Raw genomic sequence first — 26,462 nt, 5'->3', positions numbered from 1 at the left:
TATTTCATAAAATTGAAGTGTTCATCCATCATGTATTTCTTTTTCATTCATTCTTACTTGTCAAATATCATTTCTCTTTGGAATTAATAACGTATAATTTAATCAAACAAAGTACACAACACACGAGAAGTAGACCATAAATCAAATTTGAATTTAATGAAGACGTATTAAAAGGTTTTTCTTAAAACTCTGCAACTCAAATCTATTATTTCAGAATCCTGCTTATAACATTATATGAGTATATACTGAACCAAATCTAAGTACTGCTTAGCGGTGTATTACTTTAAAATGTAAATTAGGTTAAAATTATAAAATATAAAAATTCACCGATATCATAAATTGATATGTGGATCCCTATATTTGAACTCTGGGAAATTATTCCTATGTTGTCCTGGGAAATTATTCCATTTCTAAATATGACTATAATATAATAAGTACAATCTACTGAAATGGCCATGCATACAGTGTAAACTTTCCCTGGCTCTCTCTCTCCTAAAATGACTTCACCCCCTGTCAATAACTCAAATAGAAGCATTGTAAAAAAGCACACAGTACATATGTATAAGAACATGTATATATGTTACCGGCAAACTGTATAATTCAGGTATTCTATACAATATCTAGGTTTGCTTACATTGGTATGTGGGTACAGTATTCTGTACCCATCTAAATTGACCAAGCAAAGTATGAAGTTTTATGAATATAATTATCCGTTACATATATTACTTAAGAAATATGTACAACATACAGAAATTCAAGAAAAAGATTTTAAACACTACTGAACCCTACAAATATTTATTTATTCTTAGGTTAGATTACGTTGTATTAATCATGGGATGATTTCTTTTCAACTGTTTTTACGTTTTATATTTTTTCTAACAGTTGTTCATACCGTTGATCCTCAATAATAAAGAGTATCCATTTTCTGTTATACATTGACTATATATTATATAGAATACCGGATTATAGTGATTGCAGGTAAATTCACAAATATACCACCACCTCTGTTTATGTCACTAAACACATGAGTAAAGCATGACAGCAGCCATATAAAACACGTCATTTCTGCATGATGTGTCCTGGATGAAAGCGGGAGAAATTGGATTCCGAAACCAAACCGTACCAACCTCTCGTAATATAGTTAATAAGTTTGAAAATTTGCGAAGTTTCAATGACGCACAACACAAACAGCTGAATAAATTTAAATAAAATTTGGCACACAATTAAACCGCGACCCGGATTAAGAACAAGGATATTTTATATACCCGGTATAATTTTGGTCCCTTGAGATATTATAAATAATTCATTATAATTAAATTCGTTCAGACTACAATATTTTTTTTTTGCATTGACCTTTACTGTATTTGCAATTTCTGTGTGAATCAAATTCATTCATGCAAACTGCCGACTGGCAAACAGACTGCAGGCGTATGTATATAACAATATGGATTAAAATAAATAGTAAATAATAATAATAATTCAAGACGCACACCTGCTTTATCTCATAGCAAGACGATTTATTTGTTTGCTTATTTGTGTTCAGTGATCGAGGTGTTAAGGCCACCGTCTAACGTCATAAGAAGCCTCGGCTACTGTCAGTCAAGAAATGCACACAGTTTAATATTGTTCAAGACAGAATGCATTAGTCTAATACAACGTTTACTCTTGGCAATAAACTAAAATAGGTACCTATAGGAGTTCACACCAACATAATTAGTATTTAAAATAATGTATTAAACTTCAAAAACGTTATTCTAAAAATAAAATTTGATTAGAGAAAAAGCCTAGACTATTATTCAATTATACAGTTATTATTATTACTTTTTTTTTGTTATCGTTTACCTCTGTTAAATCATATACATCACAGTTAAAATACTGATTCTCAGAATACAAAAAGTACAAGAAACTAATGATTAAAATGCATTCTTGCGAACACAATGGGCTACAAACTGAATCTATTGTTACCTGAATGAATACCGATCAAATTTACCGTTACGTACTTGTACATTATATTTTACGTCACCTTACTTTGTCTGTTGCCATGTTCAAAACCCTCAAAATCGTTGTTTGTTTCCTTCGAACAGGTAAATCACATAAAAAAAAAACAAAAACAATGAAAGTGACGTTCAAGCGGTAGGTAGGTCGTGGGCGAAGCGTGGGTGACATAAACATAAACACCTTTGAGGAGCCAGTCAGCGAGGAACGCCTTCCATGCGCGGCCGACCTCCTCGAACTCCTTGATCAGCTCTATAGAGTATACGGACTCTTCGTCGTCGCCGGCGGCGAGGGCGGGGTTGTCCGAGAAGTAGTGTAGGCGCAGCATGCGCAGAGCCCGGGCGGCTCATCGCCCGCCGCCACTCGGTGCGGCCCGCCGCGCCTCCTACGGCTCACTGCTAATTATACACGGCGCGCCTGCGACCGCGCCGCGCCGGGAGACGTGCGCCGAACTTGACACCGCTAGCGCGCCCGCACCAGCGCCACCGTTTGGCCGAGTGCCCCGGCTCACGCCCACCTCTATGTGTTGGGGAGGTGATGCTGTCACGGACTACTCCAGTCCACTATAGCACTCGTATTACGGGATCACAATATTTTTTTTCAGTAGAATTATACGTCATGAGAGAGATGTGTGAAAAAAACGAAAAACAACCATAAATAGAAGTTTTTGATACTTCTGGTGTATTAAACTAAATGAAAACCAACTAGATTTTATTAAAAGTATATAAAAGTATTTTTCATATGGCATTGAGTTCATGTTCGAGGACAAAAAAAGTAAATTTTCAATCGAACGCTTCATGCCCACTTAAGATTATTCTAACGAAACCCCCATTAATTGTTAAAATCTGTCAAGCTGTTTAAGCTACATTATTGTATTAAAAATTAAATTATTGTACTAATAACCCTAAAAATGCTCCTTCCTTTTTAGCAGTCCGTTAAAAAAGAATCGATTTTAAGTAAAAAAAATAAAGTAAAAATATATTCATTACCAAAACATGTTTTTATAAGCACAGAGTTTAACATTGATTCCTACACTAGGCTGAGCCTGTCCTATCCTATATGTACTAAGTTAATATTAATATTTATTTTGTTCATTTTTAAATATATATATATATATATATATATATATATATATATATATATATATATATATATATATATATATATATATATATATATATATATATATATATATATATATATATATATATAATAATGATTCTTAAAGGTATGATATTAGTGTGATTACTTAATAATTACTTTACGATAAAGATCTAATAGTATATTTATTTTTTCTATGTGGTTCGATATAGTCACCACTCCCCTACGTCTATGTTTAGAAAACTAAAAACGAGCATACCAGTCATTATGCGGAAGAGATGATAGTCCGTTGATCTTTTTGATCAAATCGGAGCATTAACTAATGTGTAAATCTGATCTTACACAGAGACATTGCCTGAACAGGTGAAGGTCTAAAAATATTATTTAATTATGAAACTTATAAAAGCCTTTCGTCCATTCGTATTTTTTCACTAAATTCAATCATTTATATTAATTTTGTTTATATTACGTTCAAAAAGGACGAAAGGACTTAAAATTTTTAACATTATTTCGTCGCTAATAACAGAAAAAGATGATGAGGCGATGCTGGTGGTAGTAGAGAAATCGTTTAATCATCATTGTTTTATAAAAATATTTCATTTAATAATCATGTTTAGTACAAACGAAACTTACAATCAGAACAAATAAATACATATAAAAATAGACACGATTAGTCATAAATTTCCGAGGTCGTAAAACTGTATCTGAACTAACCTAAATTCAATGAGGAGCAATAAACAACACATCTTCTGCAAAAATAAAAAGTCATTTGCGAGTGTAACCAATACTTGAGATAAATAAAAATAAATATTGTTATTATGACTAAGATTAATTGTATTATTGTGTGTTATACTATAGATAGCTATTATAACGTATTTGCTAAGCGGCTTTCAAATGTTGTTGACATGAACTGTGCAGTTTTCAAATACAATATTCTGTCAGGTTGAACTTCTCACTGTCTCTCCGGGAAACCATCATGGTTAATTCCTGGGGAATTCGTAACAACAAATCAACTAACCTGACATCTTCCTCCTCACCTATTATTCCTAATTGGCACCAGCATAAACCAATAGAGCAGGAGGAATTACCGTTCCATTTACATCCAATTTTGTGCAAAATCTGCCTGTGATAAAATCATATAATACACTGAAAAAAGAACCGTACGTACTAAAGGAATCTATCGATAGAATCCCTTCGATTAGCGCTTGAACTCGCTAACGATAACGATACACTTGTACTGTCTAGGGAGATAGACTATACTATTCTAACTAAATAGCTGGAGAGCCGGATTAATACGGGAGGCACATAATTTACAATACTTTTTGTCGTTTATCGACCTACTTTCCTTTGAGAACATCATTCATTTTAACTGGTAGGGCACTCCCTTAATAGGATGCTAATGACTTCGACTTCAGATTATATATATAAGTAATTGCCGTATAGTCCCGGCGCAGAATAAGCTACCCCTTCATTTCCCGTGGGTATCTTAAGAAGCGACTAAGGGAACTTAATGGAAGAGTGATGAGCAGAAGCGTCTCTTTTAAAATATCTCCAAAGCCTAACCGCGGTTACAGCAAAGTCCCCAATATGTTCAGCAATGGACAATTATCGGCTGATATGATGACGATATATACCTAATCAGTAAAAATTAGGAACATTGCGAATCATTATGTACTGTTTATCTTGTTCTGTCAAATATAACAGCAAGAATTTTGTATCGTTTTTTTTTTTTTAATTTATCCTTACTAAAAATTAAAAGTTCTTATAGTAACCCTATTCACGCAAAAATAAATAAAAAAGTTGACCCGTTTTTGGCGAAGAAAACGAAACATATATATATATATATATATATATATATATATATATATATATATATATATATATATATTGCTTACTGTGAGTGCTATAGAGTATCTAATCTCAATATACCATGATCGCGATTTATCGGATTCCTTCATGATTTCCTTATTTCACATAACCTACAGTATTTGCAGGATTAGGGACATAATTAAAAAAATACTTTACTGGAGGTTCGACCTTATTCCGTTCACCAAAAGCCTGAAATTGCTTTTTTGCTACTGGATATATAATATACTATCTAAAATAGTGTAGCAAACGGAACAAAACAAATATAATTTATTTACTCTAATAACATTCTCAGCAAAAGATAGTTTAATCTAACGTAGAATATAAGTATATAGTAATAACCTGACACGAAGTCATTTAGTCGTAAACTAAGCAAAGTTTATTCTATAGTTATTACACAAAATTCATACATATACAAAAATATAAAACAAAGTCATTGACCGCGTTTGTTTGTTTCTACGCTTACTTTTAAATCACAACCATATACCATTACCAATAGTTATTTTACAAAAGATTTGCATATACAATTTGCACCCACGCAATGCCTGGTAAGTTTCTAATAATAATATATATATATATATATATATATATATACTAGTATAAAACGTCCAGATAAAATAGAAAAATAAAAAACAACCACTGAAAACGTACTGTGTTAATCCGGTACAAAGGCCAACAAAAATGTCTTCTCACAAATAAAAATGAACACTTTTATTTTCATTGTACAAGGATGCTCAGATAATCCGGAACGCGACTTCTACATATGCGAGATCTCGCAAATATCCGGATTGCGAGGGATAAAAATTATCGATCCCGCAAATTGCGAGATTATAGACAGATGCAAATTGGGTTGCCCAAACTGTGACGTATGGTATGGCCATATAATTGTCATTACTGAAGCTCATTTTTGTGCCAGACATTAGAACACATTTCGAATCTTTGACTAAATCGACTACGTGATCATATTGTTTATATGATTAAAAAAGTCTATACAGTCTTAGATTATTCGTATCTAAACAGAGTGTAGAGAATCAAAAACCTTCTAGAGAGCCTATCTTATCTATCGCGTAATTTAAATGTTTGTCTATATACCAAATTTCATTCAAATCTGTCAGCCCCTTTAAACATGATATCAGAAGATTTTCATACCTCAAAAACATTTTCATTCAATAAATATATTCTTACTGCCTTATGACTAAAATTTCAAACGTTGCATAAATACATTTTAATTATTGCTGTTTTTTTTTCTTTTTCACTAAATTCACAATTTGTAAGAAAGTGTGAATTTAGTGAAAATAAATATAAAACACCCTAAAATTTAAAATAGGTTATTTTCACTATTAGTTTTTTGTCTTCCATACTTAAGAGGTTTTAATTTTTATAAATATATAAAGATATTATTCTTTGCTGGACACAATAAATGTAATTAGTTCATATATATATGTATATAAAAAGAAAGATATCTTTTAACTAAACATTTTGGCAAAAAAAGCTAATTTGTTTATATAAAATTTTGCACAGCACAACAAATAAGAAACAGCCCCTTCGCTTATACAATTAATAAGACATCAACAACATAGGAGTAAATCCTATCAATTGGAAAATAAACATTAAAATCCGTTTAGTATCAACAAAGGCATCGAGTAACAAGCGTAGAAAAACAAAATACAGACTAATTAAAACGTTCTTGTTTTTAAATCGCTTAAAATACAGGGAAGCAAAATTAACGAAGTGTATATAAATATATATATATATATATATATATATATATATATATATATATATATATATATATATATATATATATATATATATATATATATATATATATATATACTGTTTCATCAGTACGTTTATTAAGCAATACCTACCAGTGAATAAATACTTAGAAGCCTTGGGTTCCGGGTTAGATACCAAACCTTGGCAATTAATTTTATTTATAGGAGTGGATTCTGTCAAAAGTAGGACAAACGTTTAGAATACGTCAAATGCAGATAATTATTTGGGTTTCTAGAACAGGATATAGCTTTACGTAACTAGAAATGGAAAACAGAGGTGTGTATTCTATACTCATCTGTATAGGAGAAAGGGATATTAGGAACGGTCTCTAACTATCCCAATGTTATCAATATATCCTATTAGGTCGTATCTGGATGTTGCAGTAATTAATTCCAGGCGAACTTTTCACGCACAGTAAGCTATTTTTTTCTGGATTTATCCTCACCTACTATCCCTTATCAGTATCCTGCCAGCATAAACCAATAGAGCAGGAGCGCAACCCTGAATTTGTTATTACATTTTCATGAAAAAAAAACAATCCACATGAATTTTGTTAAAAAACTGCTTCTGATTAAATTTATATGTATCCAAGTCCATTTAAATTCGTTTAATATAACCATGATTGAGTGGCAAACGTCGAAACATCCAAACATAATATTCAAATCTAATATTATAATTAGTAAAGATGTTTGTTAATAACGATTAAATGGATAATCAGATTTGAACGAAATTTGTTACGTGAGTAGGTATTCTAATTTAGGACGTAGGATACTATACATATTAATGCACGACAGCAAAACCGTAGGAAAAAAACTAGTTTTTAATACTTAATATTAAATAGCGTTTACCGGATTTAAATATTAATTTCACTTCTGAGTTAAATTAGATAATATCCTGTCTAAACAAATCTATAAAATCTATCAGTTCAAAATAAAAATGATTACACATCACATCAGTGTCATTGAAAGACTTTTTATATTGGCTCCTTTGAGGCTTGAGGTGCTATTATAATATGGTAAAACCCAAGGTTTATATAGACGGAATAAATTTAATACTTATTTAAATTATAAAAAATAAATTAAAACAATCACTTCAAAATAATTCTTAAACGTCATATGTACTTAAGTACACATTTTTTAAATAAGTGGATACATGTCATATCTCGAAGGTTGAGTTTCATTATGAATACAACGTCACAAACAATTTTGCCAACTTATCGTAATATCGATAAGCACCGATACAAAATAACCAATAAGAGTAATGCCATAAACTGAATTCTTGTTACCGAGATAAGACTTCAGGCAAGCAGACGCAAAAAATATTTGATATATTCGATTACGAGTTTGGTACTTTGGTCTCATGATAATTAGCTAACCACGTTTTATTTTAGTATATTGAATAATGAATAAAAATTGATGACACAAAATTAAAGCATAATTATTATTCTCACTCACACCAATTAAGAATAATATACATAATATTACCTTTTGTGAGCCCTATGTCCGTTTTGAGGGATAAAAAGAAACTCATTTCATGTCATTATAATATTTTTTGAATTTTTAAGCGACTTCTAAAAGGAGATGCACAACTTGAGTTTTTTTTTTTTATTTGTGATTATGTTGCAGTCGATAGAATTTAATATGATGTTGTTTTATTACTCACTACATTAATGGTTTAACGTAAGTATGTTAGTAATACAGTAACGAACTCATTTATAAACGTCGTAACTAAAGTAATTAACGCACCTCAAAAGAGTAACCAATTTACTAGTGCATTCATCCGTGTAACCCCGATCTCATTGATTGACTGATATCCCAGTCTATTCCATTCTCCTTTCTACTACGTGTATGCTAAACTTAATAACGATTAATTCAGCTAATAATGTCTATCTATATTATGAATAATAATGCTCCAAGAGGTAACAAATAAACAAATAAAAACGCACTTTCCTATTTATAAATACATATTATTTATTTTAAAATTATAAATATATATCCAATTTATAAAATTATAAATTCTATTTATTACTAATATTTTAAAGATATTTAAATAAATAATTTTATTCTAAAGTTAAACATAAAAACAAAATTACTCAAATACTTAAAAATAAAGCAGTGAGAAATAGTTCTATTAACGTATAAGTTAGAAAACTACACACTCTTGGAAAATGTAAACTTTTATAAAAAAAAAAATATAAATGTACTTATGAGAGCTCACACAAAGCGCTCATGAGTAAACTTGTGGAGTACGTTTTACACTTTATAAACTAACTCGTTGATTTCATATTTACAAAACAGTAAAGTTTACACTTAAGGCGCATATTGACGTTCACAGGTAAGCACGCTAAAGAGAAAAATAAAAATAGGAGAATGGACGACGATAAACTTGGTTTATCGATATTATACCAATCATAAAAGTTCATGCGATCAAAGTGACAGTTTATTGCTTTTGCGATAAAAACTTAATCAATATAGTCACATGCGCGTTAATTTTATATTGGATAATAGAAAACAGATTTCATCTCGTACAAAAACTGCGATATTTTTTTCACAACTGTTCAGAAATCTCTTGCCTGAAAACAAACTTTTGTGATAACCCACTAACCGTTCCGTAAACACGTTTAAAACATTTGAATTTAGAACGCAGAATTGTGTTTTTTTTTTTTAATAGAATTTGCTCCATAGTAAGCAATATATCGAGCGTATAAAAACATTAGTTGTGACATAATTAAAACCAACACGAAAGTAAACCACATAGATTTCAGAAGCGAAAAGAATTATTAGGTCGTTTCAGAATTCGAAAAATAAACACAAAGAATACAAGCGAATTGAACACTTCCCCCATTTTGATGTTCTGATGTAATTAAAGGTAGCTACGGTGGTAAACAGTAATTACTGTTTTCAAATTAATGAGGTTGAGTTAATAGCTGTAGTCAAGAGTGATTTACGTTTATATAAATAAAGTAGACTCTCAGAACTATTTGTAGCTAGACCCCTCTCGATATTTAAAAAACTTTATGTATAAGACAAATATCCAATTACCAAATCACATATCAAATTAGCTGCATTTAAGCGTTTGTCTCTAAATTTTCTACCACAAAAGGGATTTACTATAAAGACATAATGATTACCATGGAAATGGCATTAATTAAAGCATAAATAACATATTACCTTTTTATCCGTTATTGGGGTCAGAAGAGGCATTTCAATCTCCCGTTTGATATTAATTGTAAATTTATTATGGTAAAAAGACTAATTACAGATTTAGCTAATCTGCATATAAATAAGCATGAATTATATATATATATATATATATATATATATATATATATATATATATATATATATATATATATATATATATATATATATATATATATATATATATTATTAAGAGAAAAATTAGAAAAATTGTCTACTTCTATTTTTCCATTAATTGTTACCTACCTGTTTGGGTAAACGGCTGCCGCAGTTCAATAGCTTTTGACAGACGACGACTGTCGGGTCAGCCAGTTTATAATTGATTTAGAACTACATTAAAGGATAAGCGTCAACAACCTAAGTAATTTCCTCTGTCAATCACGAAAAATTAAATAACATCACAGAACCCTGTTTATACATTTTAATACTAGACTATATACTTCGTGCGGTTTAAACAACATTTCTTACATTTTATAATTATTTTCGTTTTTATATAGTTTAAAATAGAGTCTTTAATATTTCTTCCAACATCAAAAACAAAATAATAATAACAAGAAATAGCAAAACCCCAGATTAATTCTTTTTATAATTTTCATAAATAATTAGTCATAATCTAAATCAGTTTACTAATTTGTTAATTAGATTGCCTAAATATCTTTGATTCATTCTTATTACATATACCTATATTAAAGTATTTTCATTTATTGTGCCTTAACGTTACTTACAATTACCCTTCAAAATCCTTAGGACTTATTGACACTCGTCCTTAAACTCTTAATGATTAGCAACATATCTTTTTTAATAATTCAAATCATGTCGACATTGCTATCCCATTGATATCTTTACGTCTCTTTCGAAGTCACTTAATAAAATAAGAGAAACCACATGCTGTGAACATAATTATGAAAGCAATATGTCCCTCCACAAATAGCCTGTATTCTAGCTCAACAAAATGTCTAGTGAAAGCCTAGTTATCTAAATTGATATCAAATTGGGCTTACAATGACGTAATCAGACGTTATTCGAGCAATAACTCTATAAATAACGTTCTAAGTCTACCTTGTATGTTTACGACACAGACACTTCTTAAAATCTATAAATACTAAGATTCACATCCCAAAGACGCAAAAGTAAAACCTATATATTTCCATGTGCCAAGAATTAAATAAGTATTATGGATATAAAATTTTGGAGGGCAAAAACGAGAGAAATGTGCATACCGCCACGTCCTCCGCAAGTTAAAGGCTTTTTTTTTTAAACATGAAGAATTAATGAAACAATTTATTTTTTCCTCGCGATGACACTCACTGACTTTAGTAATAAAAATAAGACAACAATACTTACCGAGATCGGAGAGATTGACTTTTTCCAAAAATGGATCTGCAACCGGTAGCTACAACAAAAGAAATATTTCCATTAAAGCCAAACTGCTAAAATATAGATATGCTTCCGTGAAATTACGGAAGCACATACATATTGAATTGACATTTAATTGGCATTTTATATATGTAGTTGTGTGATGCCTCAGTAGGCTGGTATCGACTTATTCCTTTTTATTGCTACAACTTATAGATACATGTCATGTAGCGTTATGGACGTACAAGTTATTATTACATACATAAATAACCCAATTTCAGATTTTTGTCTACAACATATGTAATATAGTTATAAAATCACCGAACTTATTACAAAAATAATTATAATGACGAAATAATGAAATAAAAATAAAATATATATGTTGAACCTATGTACGTATACTACAGCACTTTCAAATTCAAACGGCACTACAGAGCGCCTGCCATGAAAGGTTTTTATTTATATTTTTTGTTAAAATTACATGATATATGCCGTTTAAAATGTTAAAATATCGTGCCTTTGGACTTTTATGATATGATTGATGACAAACGAAATGTTAAGCTCCATTTGCTGGATCAAGTACGGTATGAACAAAAATACGAAATTGAGAATACGAAATTTCTATTCACAGTATACTCCCAGTTATACCGTTTAAAATTCTTGACCACAATTTGATTTGAAATTGTTAGTACGGGCATAGATAAGACGATTATCACACCGACGAACAATAAAAAGAATGAGGTCACTAAAGTTTATACTATCGCTAGAGTGAAAAGGTTATCGATATACAGGATGAAATTGTAAGCGGTTTCGTGAAACTAAGAAATCTATCTATATTTATCATGGGCACATATTAGAGGAGAAATTTTGAAAAATAAAAATCGAAAATCAATTAAACGAGTCTCACATACTAACGCAACAACTGAACACGTCGTTTTAATAAGGAAAACTATAAATTTGTCGTTTTTCAATGCATGTCTCTTTTACTAAAATATTTAGTTTTACTGGTAGAACACAAAGTTCAAAGGATACTAACAATCTTGACTTATTTATGAATTATATACATACATATATCTTGTATTATAAACGTATTAGTTAACGCGGCAGATGTGGATTGCAGTCATAAATAGTAATAAATTTAAGGGTTGTAAAGTTGGATATTATATGGGATAGAGTAGGTAATGGTTTGAGCTATTACACTACCTCATTTATATATATGTAAAGTAAAATCAAAATGTATTGAATTTACGGTTTCATTCATAACTTTATGGGTGTCATTATATCAGTTGTTAACTGACCACTGCTGAACATAAGCCTCTTCATAAGAAGGGTTGTCAACCCACCTTCCAAGCGTGACAACTACTAAGTTATGCTTCAAAGGCGGGTTGACAACCGCAGTTACTCTTCAGTGATGTTTTAAAAGGGACACTGTTGCCCATCCTCGTCTTGATCGGTGTAATTTAATAAAAATATTCGTACGATCACAGACTTATAAAATATTGGTTTGTTCATTAAAAAGAGAACCGTGTTAATGTGACAAAATAATAGCAATAATTATATATATATATATATATATATATATATATATATATATATATATATATATATATATATATATATATATATATACACATGATATATATACATGGTCAATGCAAATGTCTACGAAACTAAAGTGCAGCAAACTTGAAACACCATGAATGAAAAATACTCAAACATCCATCGTAAACAAACATTTTCAATTTCACTCTACAAATATATTTTTTATAATTCATTTCATTGGAGATACATCCACCTGTATATTAAATATAAAAATAATGTATAAGACAGAACACACTGACAATATCCTTTAAACCTGCCACTTTGTCATCGAACAACGATAATAAGACACGCATTGTCTCGTGAATGCGGATACGCGTATAGATAGATTTCCATTATTTACGCCGAAACCTGTAGGTATATTCCGTAGATTGGAATTATATCATTGTATCATAAGCGTTATATAATACGTTATTGACGGGACCTAAAATAATTTAGGTGACGAGTAACATTAGAAGGACGATGAGCAAGCGGTCCATTTTTAACTAAAGAAGTCAATGTTTACTATTTCGACAGAAACATACATAGTCAGTACTTTTTGAAACTTTTTGGAGCTCTAGAAACATAACCTTAGTCCATATTTAATTAAATTGCAATATTTTCGTTACACGACAATATAATATATACAATATACACTACTTCTTAAAAAAGTTCACTATCACTTAAAAAAAAGTACTCGAAACTCCAAAAAGTAATTTTATTAAAACTTAGATAAGGGAAAACGTAAACTATGTCAGCAATTTCATTTATTCTTTATGACATTTGAAATTACTGTAGTATTATTTGTTACAGTGACAAGGTAAGAGCAAATTATTACTGTTAATCTAGCAGAAGAGCTATGCCACCATTACTCAGAAATAAATAAGCATACCTAATAATTTTATGTATATATATGACAGAATAGAGTGCTTTTATTGTCTCTGTCCAGCGCAACAGCTGACCTGTATACCTGATGGTATTCTCTATCAGGTCTATATATATATATATATATATATATATATATATATATATATATATATATATATATATATATATATATATATATAGGTAAATACAATCTCATGTATTTATTTATACTTTATTGTACACACAAATTATATTGTTATAATTTATATAAAATAATGATGTACAACAGGCGAGCTTAACCCTGTAAGAGTTCTTTTCCATTAAACCTTGAATGGAAAGGAGCATTAATTACAATAAGTAATTAATGCTCCTTTCCAATTATCTAATTTACAGTGTGCGTACAATAAGAAGCGGAGACTGTATAGTATAATACTAGTACTTACTATTATTATGTATTTATTATTTTACATATTTTTACACATTTATATACACAAAATACGTACATATATTCATACTATATAATCATAATAAATTTAAGAGCACAGAAGATGCTCTTTTAATTTGTTCTTGAAAACATTCAGCGATTGACTTTTACGAATGTGCAGTGGAAGAGAGTTCCATAGTCAAACCGCATGAACGGTAAATGATCCACTATAACATGAGAAAGTATGAGGAGGGCTTTTGAGAATGAGAAGCTTACTCGACCTACTGGACGTGCCAGTGGGAACAAGAAAATGAACCCCTACACAAAGACAAGATGGAAAGAAGAAATTTAATGGTATAGAATACAAGAAAGATAATACATGGAAATCAGGACGTTGCCTTCTATGTATTATCTTAATAATATAATAAAATCATTACGAAATAATATCTGTACATGGGAGATATTTATATTTAAGATAAATTGATATTAGGGGTCTTGATAATGGCCACAGAATACGAAACAATAATTTTAAAATTTTAGTACAATATGATCACTTACACCTCTCGAGTCCCTAAAAAGAATGGCAGCATGATGTGGATCCAGGAACGCATCAGAAGCTCGGTGACGTATCGTAGGCACGTGGCCCAGTGAGGAGCGTCTCTTCTCAGCCTCCTGTGACGCCGCCCGCCGTAAGTGAGCTCCTGTTGATCATAATAAGTATTTTAGGCTCGACTTTAATTACACCACAATAAGATAGTAATTTCACAATTCAGATTTGAAGAAAATATCGCATAATATACATGCAAAAAATAATAATACTCGGCCAATTGAAAATCTCTATTTTACTGTTACTTCTTATTGAATGATTCAGTTGCTACCAAATAATTATCTATTTTTAATATTGCTAAAAGATTAAATCAACAAATTAGTAAGTATAACAAAGAGCCTATTAATGGTTTTGCTACTTCCTCTTTTCCATTTCCATATACTTCATTACCCTTTGAAAATTTTCAAAGTCACTACATCCCTGGTGATTTCCATCGCAGAATCTAAAGCCCTTATTATGTAATAATAAAGTGGCATGCGCATATCGTTACATATTCATAAATTCGTCCAATTCTAACCCTAAATATGTTGACGTTTGCCCTTTGCACTATTTCTGTTGTTCATTATTTAAAAAAGATTTTCCATAATCACAAGAGACATATTACACAAATAAAGTTCGTTAAACCACATTATACGAAATGCAAATTAAAATGTTAACACAATTAACACCCAGCATATGAACCCTAAGGCATGAACGTAATAAGACTAATTCAATTGGAACAAAGGATTAATGATACGTGGCATCCGCTGTACTAGTGGATTATGTTCTACTAACTTTTTACCGCGACTTCGTACGTATGACTAGGACATGTTCATTGGCTGGGATAAAAAGTAGTCAATATCTTTCTCCATCCCATGTAGTACGTGTATACCAAATTTCATAGTGATTCATTAAGTCTTGAAAGCGCTATGTGTTGGCGTCTAATTTAATTCAATCGTACTTATTTATTTCCTCATGTCATACTTCTCTTTTGATTTTTTTCAAATGCCAACTATTCATGCATTTTCTTTAGAGCCACATTATCTTCACTTCATCGTCTCACCACAAATTCATTGCCATCTTAATATCCTTCCTCTTACTTACACCACAAACTTGTATAGCTATTTCCATGATTCTATTTTTAAATCCTTCCAAAATTCTTCTATCTCACAAACATCTTTATCAGTAGTTCTCTAAACCTTTCGATCAATGTTTCCTTATACTTATTTTTAACCTGGATTTGTATCAATTTCTCTACACTTACTCTTTCATTTCCTTACATATGGGTACGTGAACGATGTCCATAACTAAAGACCATCATATTCAAAAAATACTATATGATGGATACGGTCATCATTAACAGATCCTACAAGATGCACTTCAGGATATGTTCTATCTTGGCGCATAGCACAATTAATTTCAATATTTTCAGCTTTAGTAACATATGTTCAAATATATTCAATAAAATTAGTAATGATTCCACAAAACTTAATGTTCTGAAACCTCCTTGACAATAATGTAAAATAAAAAAAGATGTTAATAATAAAAAAAAAGACAGATTTCTTCAATATTTTGGTGATAATAGATTTATTAAATATTTTTTTGAAAACTATGGTACCCTGAAATGATGGCGGATTCTTTGATTTACCGAAAAACTATAAATTACTTTTTAACCTAATATCTGCATGTATTATTCATAGAGCTGAATTAAATAACAGTACGACAGTAACACAGAACCATCTATGTCAAGGTGAACTTGTGCCGAGAACTAAATAGGTGAAGATAGAAAACAGGATTGCAAGCTGTCTGAGATAACCGGGATAGCCCGGGATAGCTAATTTTATCTATTATGCGCTCCACGTTTTAAAGATATAATTTCCATATGTACCATATCTTATATAAGTAAAGGAAAATATTTGTAAACTAGCTGTACTCCGCAGTTTTGGCCATATGAATTTGTAAATATATAAATTATTCTATGTATTAAGTAAGGCTATACCTAATCTTGTACCTAATTTTATTCAAATCAATAGCTTTTACGTGAAAGAGTAACAAACATCCATTGTTACAAAATTTTGCATTTATTATGTTAATAGGGTACGATAAAATAAGTTTTAAAGACAAAAATCCAAGTTTTATAAATTTCTTAACCTAATTTACTCAATTTAAATATGGCAACCATAATAGTAAAAAAAAGTACAACATGTAACTACGTTGTTTCAGATACCATTGTACAAAACTTAATAAAAATTCTATCCGTATTTCTTAAGATTCCTCTCAGCCTATAAATATATTCATGTACTTTTATTTAGACGAATGCTCTGAATTCTATATATAGTAACTACATTAGTCCACAAAGACGCATCAGTATTTGAATTTTCGTAGGGAGTATTAATTTAATCTTGTATCTATAAAGGGCTGAGATTGACTCGGTCGAATCACTAAATTGAGTATTCTCGTTATTTTAAAAAGGTCACGTTTGCGCTGTATTTAGATAATATTGTACAAAATAGTTCAGTCTAATAAGGTTCTGATGTAACCCCACTGAGGCGGAAGGTCACATGGTAATCACATGTTATAGCTATGGTATTATTAAATTAGATCAAATTACTTTAACCACATAGGGGTTCTATAATTGGGTAGAACGAAGCTGTGGAGTTGAAGACATGGTTAACATTGCTAAAAACATTTTCATTTAACGTTTTAAGCAATAATACTAAGCTACAGAGACTTTTTTCTATAGTAAGTAAAATCGATAAACTTATCTGTAATCCTTCGAATTTGAATTTTAATCCTATTCCTTCTTATGTATTTACTATAACCTAGTAGTTTTATATTATTAAAAGTTTCTTCAGTAAATGTTCACTTAAAGCAATTTATTTTCCATCATCTTTTAATGAAAGCAAAGTGACCTGTCGACTACGACTAACTCAGCATCGAGTATGATAAACGAATATTCACTGTAACATAATTATTATCTTCATACTTTTTACATTTATTACATCTTTGATAATAAATAGCAATGAAATATATCGATAATTAAAGTACCAATGAAAATACTGCTTTGAAAATTTAATAAAAATAATTAGTTTTTACATATGTATATATGTTATAATCATATGTAATATTTTCACATATATGAACTCCGAAGAAAGGAAAGTATAAATGTTCTTTGTACTTTTTTTGATTTTTATTTAACTATAAACTATATATCAATCACTCATTACGCAATGAATATTAAAAGGGCTATTGATATAAAGGTCAAGTAACGAGAATATCATACGGACTATTGTTACGTGTGTTTGTAAAATAATTTAAAGAAAAATGTTGAATACATAATCGTTAGAATAAAAACAAAGAAAATTGAATGTATCGACAAGTTACTCATTATGAATACTAAATAAACGATTTTAAACAAAATAAATCGTAATTTTAACGATCTGATAACAAATAGCGAACTTGTGTAATTTAAAATAAATTTTATTGTTCTGTTCTGAACAACCATTGATAGGTATTAACACATTTTAGATTAGATTACAGAGATCAAAACTAGTTTTACATATTTTTAATATGAAATTATGAAAACATTTTTAGACACAGCTTTGGAGTAGCAAAAGAATGGCAATGCATTCAAAGTCATTAGAGTACATATATAATCAGTAGAAAGGAGTTCAGGAGAATTCACAATCTGGCATTAAATCTGTAACACAATCAATTTTCCCCCTTCTTTTTTCTACAAAATGTAATCCGTTATCTAAAGGTTGCCTTGAAAAGATTACTTTCAGCAATAAGGCCGTAATGTATTTATAACAAGTGTATGTATTGTGTGTTCTTTTATTCTCTCTATTGTAATTATATAATAGATTTTATAATTGCATTAGCAAATAAAGTACACTCATCTACTAATTCACAAAGCGAACCATTATTTACTTCTTTTAAATTAACCAAAGGATCTGTTAAAATTATTTTCCGCATCAATTCACTGGTGGAGTGGCTCTGCTGTCTCGTGTTTAATATACTGCTGAAAAGTAGTGGTAAATGTACAAAACTATTCTATCGAAACTCTATTTAGACGCTACTCAGGCATTTGTAAATTAGCATAATTAGCCAACACCGTCATTGTCTACTATATACAGCACCGGTACTGCGATGTTATTTTATCCATTCACCGATAGAGTTCTATCAAAAATACCTATTCGATTCATAACAACACTCGTACAAGTTTTCTACTAATAATCCTTAAAACTTTGTTTCAACACTTTAACGAATACATAAGTAGTTCAATTTTATTATTTTTTATTCAAGGTTAAAGTCTCATCGTTATTAAACTTATATTCCCGCTCTCGGTTTCCACTTAATTATAAAAATGTTAAAATTTATCAATATGGAATAGTAATTTATCCACATTTTATGTAATACCCATGAAAATCTGTCTAAGTTACTTAATATATTGATTACATAAAATAAAAAAATAACTAATATGTTATAAATTCACACAATCCAACAACAACAAGCTATGACCTTGCCAATGGCTTGTAATAACGATATAATTATGAATTTAAATAATGTATTAGCAAATTTATTTTAAGACTAGCTGACTTCGCGAACGCTGTCTTACCACTCAACCTATGAGTATTTTTATCTAGATAAAAAACTATATCTTAAGTCGAAGCAAAGAGTACATATTTACAAAATTTCATTGAAATTGCTATAACGGTTTCGGAGATAAACATGAACGAACGTCGTGCCACGGTATTTTTATACATTAAGAAATTAAAACATAATACAACTAAAACAGAAAAAATAAGAAGTAGGTTCTCAAGTCGAGAATAAATTTCTTTTTACTACATAAACCCTTAAATATAATATGACATAAAATGTAATATATGCTACGTACATAATAGTAAACTTGATAACCGCTCCCAATTTTGTAGAATGTATACAAATTTACAGAAAAATATTTTACTTATATATTTAAAAATAAATAATGTAATTTCAAGTTTGGAATCCCATTCATATAAATATAGCTAATAATAATAATAACAATGAAATGAGGAATCAAAGAAATTAAAAATACCTTTTTAGCAAGATTAAAGTCAGAGCAAATTAACAACGGAATTCTAAGAGATTGCAAATACGAATATTAAGGAAACAAACGAAGTAAGTAAATGAATAAAGTATATTTAGATTTTTTTATCTGAAAATACTCATTAAGCGCTCTTTGTGGCACTAATGGAAAATGAGAGAGTACACACTGAGCAAGTGACAGATAAAATTATGATATATGAGACATAAAAATAATGAAATCAATATGATAAATAAGTAATAAAGCACAGAGCGCTCAAACATAAACGTACTCATATATACAATATCTGATAGCAACTGGTGGGAAGGTTATCTGTCATGTAATGTGAATGCACTACAGTCATTAATGCCATTGAAAGCCATTCAATGGGGTAATTTTATGTAAGTGCACGACAATTATAGAGGAAGCATTCAATTAGGCATATTCAGTTAAAGGTCGGATGTACATGAAGATCTCGTTTCCAAATTCAAACAGCTAGAGTAATTTTATACAATCAAAAGCAGACAAATAAGAGTATTGTGTAAAGATCAGCCAATGATTTGTTTACATATCAAGATCGAAAAACATATCATTCAATAGTGTAGTTTTATAAACAAATTAGTAAATTATTACTTATTTATGTATAAATATTATGTCAATTCAACAATTTAATACAAGGTAATAAACAAGTCTAGAAGCCATAACAACATTATTTTTACTTTGGCAGTGTTAATTGTGTATTGCAACTGTTTGAAATATCCCTGCCTCTTAAATACCGCCAAGAATACTCAATCAAATTACAAATATAAACACTTTATCTTACATCAATTATAAATGATGTTACTTATTTACGATGACATTTAACAAACATTACTTACGTCTAGTTTTCGTGCTTGCTTCATCGTTCGGTCTGTTAATATAGATATTACTTTTGTAGATTTAACACCTACAAATACAATTCCTCAATTGCTAGACAACCAAATCCAGTAAAGTAAATCTTAAACTATTCTGTTGACCTAGACCTTGGTACTGCTCGTACCAGTTCTGTTAACCCAGAAATCCACTACGGTATGACATCATCATATCACAAAGGCATCAAGGCATGACTAGAAAGTGTAATCGTATGATCATTGCAGTAACTAGATACAATGATACAAAACCATTCAAATATTTATAATATAAAAGAAAATCTGAATTCACAATGACATCAAGGTATGTGTATTTTTGAAATATAACTTTGTAATATTTGTATTCTCTCTCTCTCTCTCTCTCACACACACACATACACACGCTCTCGTGCGCTCTCTATTTTCTCTTTTACTTTTGTCATCATACCAAAAAATTTAAGTGCACTTTCCGCAATCGTTTTCAACTCTTTTTAACCGACTTCAAGAAGAGGAGGTTCTCAATTCAGTTGTATTTTTTGTAATGTTTGTTACCTCATAACTCCATCAGGTATAAACTGATTTGGGAAATCTGAAAGGATGTACTTACAAATTAGTCCCATAGAAATTTTATCAAAATTAAAATAACTAGTTTTACCACAACTGAAGTTTTTTTTTTTTTTTTTATGGAACCCTATTTATTATTATTAAAATATAACGTTACTACTACAAATATATTAAGATATTATTGAGAGTTTCCATTTTACACATTTCCGTCAAATTTTAAAAAGCCCTGCTCTTCTCTCCTATATCGATATGTTATGTAATTTATATATGAACTTGGATTTGTATATTCGATTACGTGCTCCAAGAAACGACAAGTTTAGCCTCATTACTTTCGATTATTTTACGATGATGAGTCAGCGAGACGATAATGAATGAAGATGAAATTGTCTGTTTCTTTACAATAACAGTCCAGAAGTGTAGACATTATAATATATATTATTGTTTATATAGCGATAATGATTCATTAATGATTACAAGTTGTCTTTAAATTTGAGAATAACAACAATTAGGCAAATAACTGTACTAACAAGAGACGGTAAACGATATTAAAAATGTCTACGTACCTATTTCCCCTGCCTTACATACTGCTTATTATAGTATCTACATGAAAACATACTGCATAAGCAAATTGTATATGAAACTGAACTTAAAGGCTAAAGTCAAGAAGGCTTCTCTTGGAATTATTGAAGAAAAATAATTTCTGGTTAGTTCCCTATTTCAGAAGCAATGTAAACTAATAAAATATTATAACTGAAGGAAATGAAGTAAGTAATCTTCGTAAGTACACACAACAGTCAACAGAGTGACAAATATTGGTTCTATTCCGGCGTTTTCTGAATAATGTGAATATTGCAATCAAACAGTTTTATTATATTTTATACCGAAAATTGATGAATATATAGATGAAGGTTGAAGACGATATTGTTTACGATAAACTAGGTATGAAAGGAAATTAAAACGAGCGTAAAGCGGGCAACAAAAGGGTACGAAGTGTGTACAGTATTTTAATTTTAGACGGATTATCTATTTTTATTAATCCATTTAAATATAGACCTATATTAAATGATGATAATTCAGATATAATCTTTATTACATATATATAATAATAATTTGAATTAATAAAAATACCTTCTTTGAGTATAGCGTCGTAAATTTGGTACGTTGCTCCACAATCTTCCAACAATGGTCGCCTCAAAACTCTATTCAAATGGTCACCATCAAGCGATTTAGAACGCGACCGAAACTCGTCACTATCCGCAATACGAGCTTGGTCTGAACTCGTTGATGGCACTGCACACGAACCACGTCTACCTTCGCTTGACTCGTGCCTCCACTGACCTACTTTCTTTCCAAATGTCCGTATCAACTCCTGTATGGAATGATGCTTATGTTTATGTCCACTAGCATTAGATCCAGAGCCTCTCCTTTCATGATGATCTTTGGCACTACTAGTACTTTCAGTTAATTTTTGAGCAAAATTTTTGTTATCGAAACGATTTTTAGGAGTTCCATGATTTAGTTTTGTATTTGATATTTCACCGTACCGTTCACATTTACTGTATTCATTTTCTTGTATATCATCCATGGCATCATTATAAAGAGGAGACACAAAATGCCGGTGATCATGTCGTGGTGCTTGGTATGTATTCACTCCTATCTGATATCGTTCACCGTCACTTCGGTGTCTTCTTTCGGGTTGATGAGTGTAATAATTACTATGGGCAGGTGAAGCTTTATTTTCCATAACCTCGCGGAAATAACTCGCAAAGTTTGGATAACGATCACGAGGACTAGAAGCAAATTCAAAGGGACTTCCCGAGGAACTTCGAAGACTTCGTTGACCGTAAGACCCTCGTGGATTGATTGGGATAGCTCTTGCGTGGCTATCGTTTTGTAAAATGTTCCGGGAGTCCGTTGAGTTTAACGTAGAGTACCAGCTCTCCGAACTATCTTCCTTCTCCAGAGGGGGAGTAGATTCTCGGGACTGGTGTTTTTGAAGAAAGTGCGATAGCCCATGCATTCTAATAGATTTTACATTCAATGGGCAGTTTCATATACATATAAATTTACCAGCGATCACTACATTTTCGATCTGCATTTAGTCTCTTAAATAATAATATTAAATATCACGATTATTATTTGTCGAATCTCGGTCTTTGTTTATAAATATATCTATAACTACTTATTATTACTAATTATTATTACTTTATGTTATTAAAATTGTGATTATGTTATCAGCTATTTAATTTAAGTAATTATTTTCTTTATAGAGGTTAAAATCGAATCATATCCTTTTAAGCGAACTCTTACCAGTAAATATTTTCTGCAAAAATGAAAAAGAAAATAGCAAAAAAATTTATGCCTATCATTCTGACCGTATGCACTCAGCTATTACGTTAGTATTAATAGCTCTAAATGTTTGGTTATGTCTAGATCCTTAATTTTTTGCGAAAAATATTTATTTTAATTAATAAAACTACTACTATCATAACACTTTCATAAAAGGATGCTAACAAGATGAAATTCAACTTAGTTTTATAGATCGTATGAAACAATTTTTAAGAACGACAATAGAGGTATCTAAACGCAAAACGTAAAAAATTATGTTTATAGTAAACATAATTTTTTACGTCTATCTCCAGCAAAAACGTTGTGTTTCCAAATTTAAAAACCGTTGGTTTAATAATAATATTATGAACTCATTTGTAGGAACAGGTTTTTTAAAATGCAAGGTCATAGTGCCCTATTTAGGATTACGCGCTCATGTGGCAGACAGGGTCCCTGTTGAATTTGGCCTTGTGGTTCGAAGCGGCACAAAAAAAGATATTTTTGCAGGACGCATGCGTACATGGGGTCACCTTGTAACTTCGTCATAATAGACGTAACACTTTCGAGTCGGGTTCACTAACACCTATTGACATTGTTGCACCGCGTCAACGTAAATATTGTGTTCATTAAAATTATACAATTATTATAATATTAAAGTTAGACCTTTAACATTTTATGATTTTGGAAATAAATATGAACCTAAGAATATATATTAATGGTTATATATGTTACAAAAGGTTATAAAAGGCAATACACTATTAGTGTTCCTACGAATAAACAAATAAATTAAGTATCCTATAAGAAACATATATAAACTGTGCGTTGAATGTAGAAGGTTTACTACGATAATTTATAAATAAATATAATAATTATAATAAACTAATTAAAGCGTCTACAGGAACCTAATTGTATCTCAAAAATGCTGAAAGGACGTCCTTTAAATACAAGATTTTTCAAATTAGTACTGTGTATATTTTGTTGTAAATATTTAAATATATTTGCGTAGTTTATATTAAAAACACATAATCCGATGCAATACGATATAATACAATTTCCTTTCATCCCCAAAATGTCAAAAAATACAACAATGCACAATACGCAAAACGTGGGAATACGCGAAATAAAACCTCATATATAATAAACACACCTGGTAAGCATTTTAATATTCCCCTCTTAGAGGCCCATGTCCAACAATAGAAACTATAATATATTGTTATGGTATAGTAGTTAGAGAGGACAAAAACTCAATACTAAAAAAATACATATAAAAATTAAATATGAAATTGATTGAAATTGACGTAAGAAGCTGTAATTTAATAGGCTGATTTTGTATGGAATACAGACATTCACGAATTATTTTAACAAATACCATGGGATGTTCCCATGGTAACATGGATACCTGGAGGGATAAGGATTGTTAGTAATGAGGACTAAAAGCTCCATTATTAACAATATACCTTAATCTGGTCGAACTCCACGTGGTTCCCCCTGGAAACCATAGTAGTAGTAAGTTCATAATACTTATTGAATTCGTCACGAATGGCCACCAATAGCATAAGCGGTGTTACCATTCCATTTTCACCTAATAAAAAAAAATTCACCCAAACAAAATGAAATGCATTACAGGGAGTCAGTAGATGAAGGTGGCTCAAGATTGTTACTTATGGTAATCCATGTGGGAGGTTTATGTTCCGCAGTGAACAGATTATGGCTAAGATGATGACGATGATGATGAAAAAAATATCGATACCATAAGAAAAAAAAACAAGTTCACACTTGTTTTTTAATATTAAATCTATTTCATATAGCTATTTGTATATTTTTCCGTAGTATACAAAATGGGGTGAATTTATCCATCAAAATGTATGATCAGTTAAATGTAAATACAGAATCACTCGTATAAACATCGAAATTAGTAAAATGGTTTCATAAACATATCTTATCGTCGCAACGACTTTTCTAGGTTTTATACGTAATACCTCGACACAGACAGACACCGTAATCTGATAAATACAAGACCTGTTGATTTATTAGAAAAATAAATAGATATGTTATTTCTATGTTTGTTTACATTGTAAACCACTTATGGGAAAGGCTAATGTTTAGCAATGGGTAGTTTACGCTAAAATAATGATGAGGGTGTTTGTTTTTGCTATAATTGAGTCTGCACGTAATTTCAAATACTTGTATATTAAACAGAGTATTATATCTATACATGTCTTCATCATTTCATCACACAGTTCACCGCTCCGTTACAACAACTTCTTTTTATCTAGATTATTTCTATTCAAAATAACATTGCGCACGTGTCAACAGCAGTAATTTCTGATTAAAGAGAAGATTAGATAGCGAATGCGATCTTTGACGAAAGAAATTACCTACTCCAAACTCAAGACAGCGGGGTGACTTTTGACGGAATATAATTAAGATCAACTGGAAACGATGTCGAATGGAAAATTTGATTACGTCACGTCACCCTATAGGTCAGGGCTAAACCGCTATTGGCTTAATTCATATACGAATTCAATTTATTATTGTACAGAAGTACCCCCCCCCCAACCCCCCAAAAAAGAAGGTCTAAGTTTAGCAGTGGCTAGTTACAAACTGGTATAATGATGATAGAAGTAAATTGAATTCGAATACGGATTATTTTGTGAAAAGAAATTATTAAATAATAATCATCATGACTCACACTCTACTTATAAACATAATTATCGACTTGAGTTACTCATGAATTTACATTGATGTGTATTCGACTAGTTCTGGACTCCTTAGCTATTATTCATGAATATAAACACGTAAATCCAACAAATAATAAAATGGAATTATCTAAGAACCTACGAAGAAGTGATATATCACTTCTTAG

At 30.4% G+C, this 26,462-nt stretch overlaps 1 protein-coding gene across 2 annotated transcripts in view; it reads right to left on the bottom strand.

Annotated features, from left to right (window-relative positions):
- The window catches only part of LOC113518942 (uncharacterized), a 116,070-nt gene that overhangs the window by 19,643 nt on the left and 69,965 nt on the right, over nucleotides 1–26,462 (bottom strand). For both annotated transcript variants that reach the window (XM_026903981.3, XM_026903989.3), the window contains 2 exons: nucleotides 14,725–14,867; nucleotides 11,286–11,334 (listed from right to left, as the gene is read on the bottom strand). In XM_026903981.3, coding sequence (XP_026759782.1) covers nucleotides 11,286–11,334; nucleotides 14,725–14,867 — 192 coding nt within the window. The remainder of the gene's footprint in view (nucleotides 1–11,285; nucleotides 11,335–14,724; nucleotides 14,868–26,462) is intronic.

The sequence above is a fragment of the Galleria mellonella genome, unplaced genomic scaffold (genome assembly GCF_026898425.1).
Source record: "Galleria mellonella isolate WM207_F2 unplaced genomic scaffold, CSIRO_AGI_GalMel_v1 utg33, whole genome shotgun sequence".
In the NCBI taxonomy this organism is placed as follows: Eukaryota; Metazoa; Arthropoda; class Insecta; order Lepidoptera; family Pyralidae; genus Galleria; species Galleria mellonella.
Note: the sequence above shows the minus strand (reverse complement) of the source record. Positions and strands in the feature narration are given on the sequence as shown.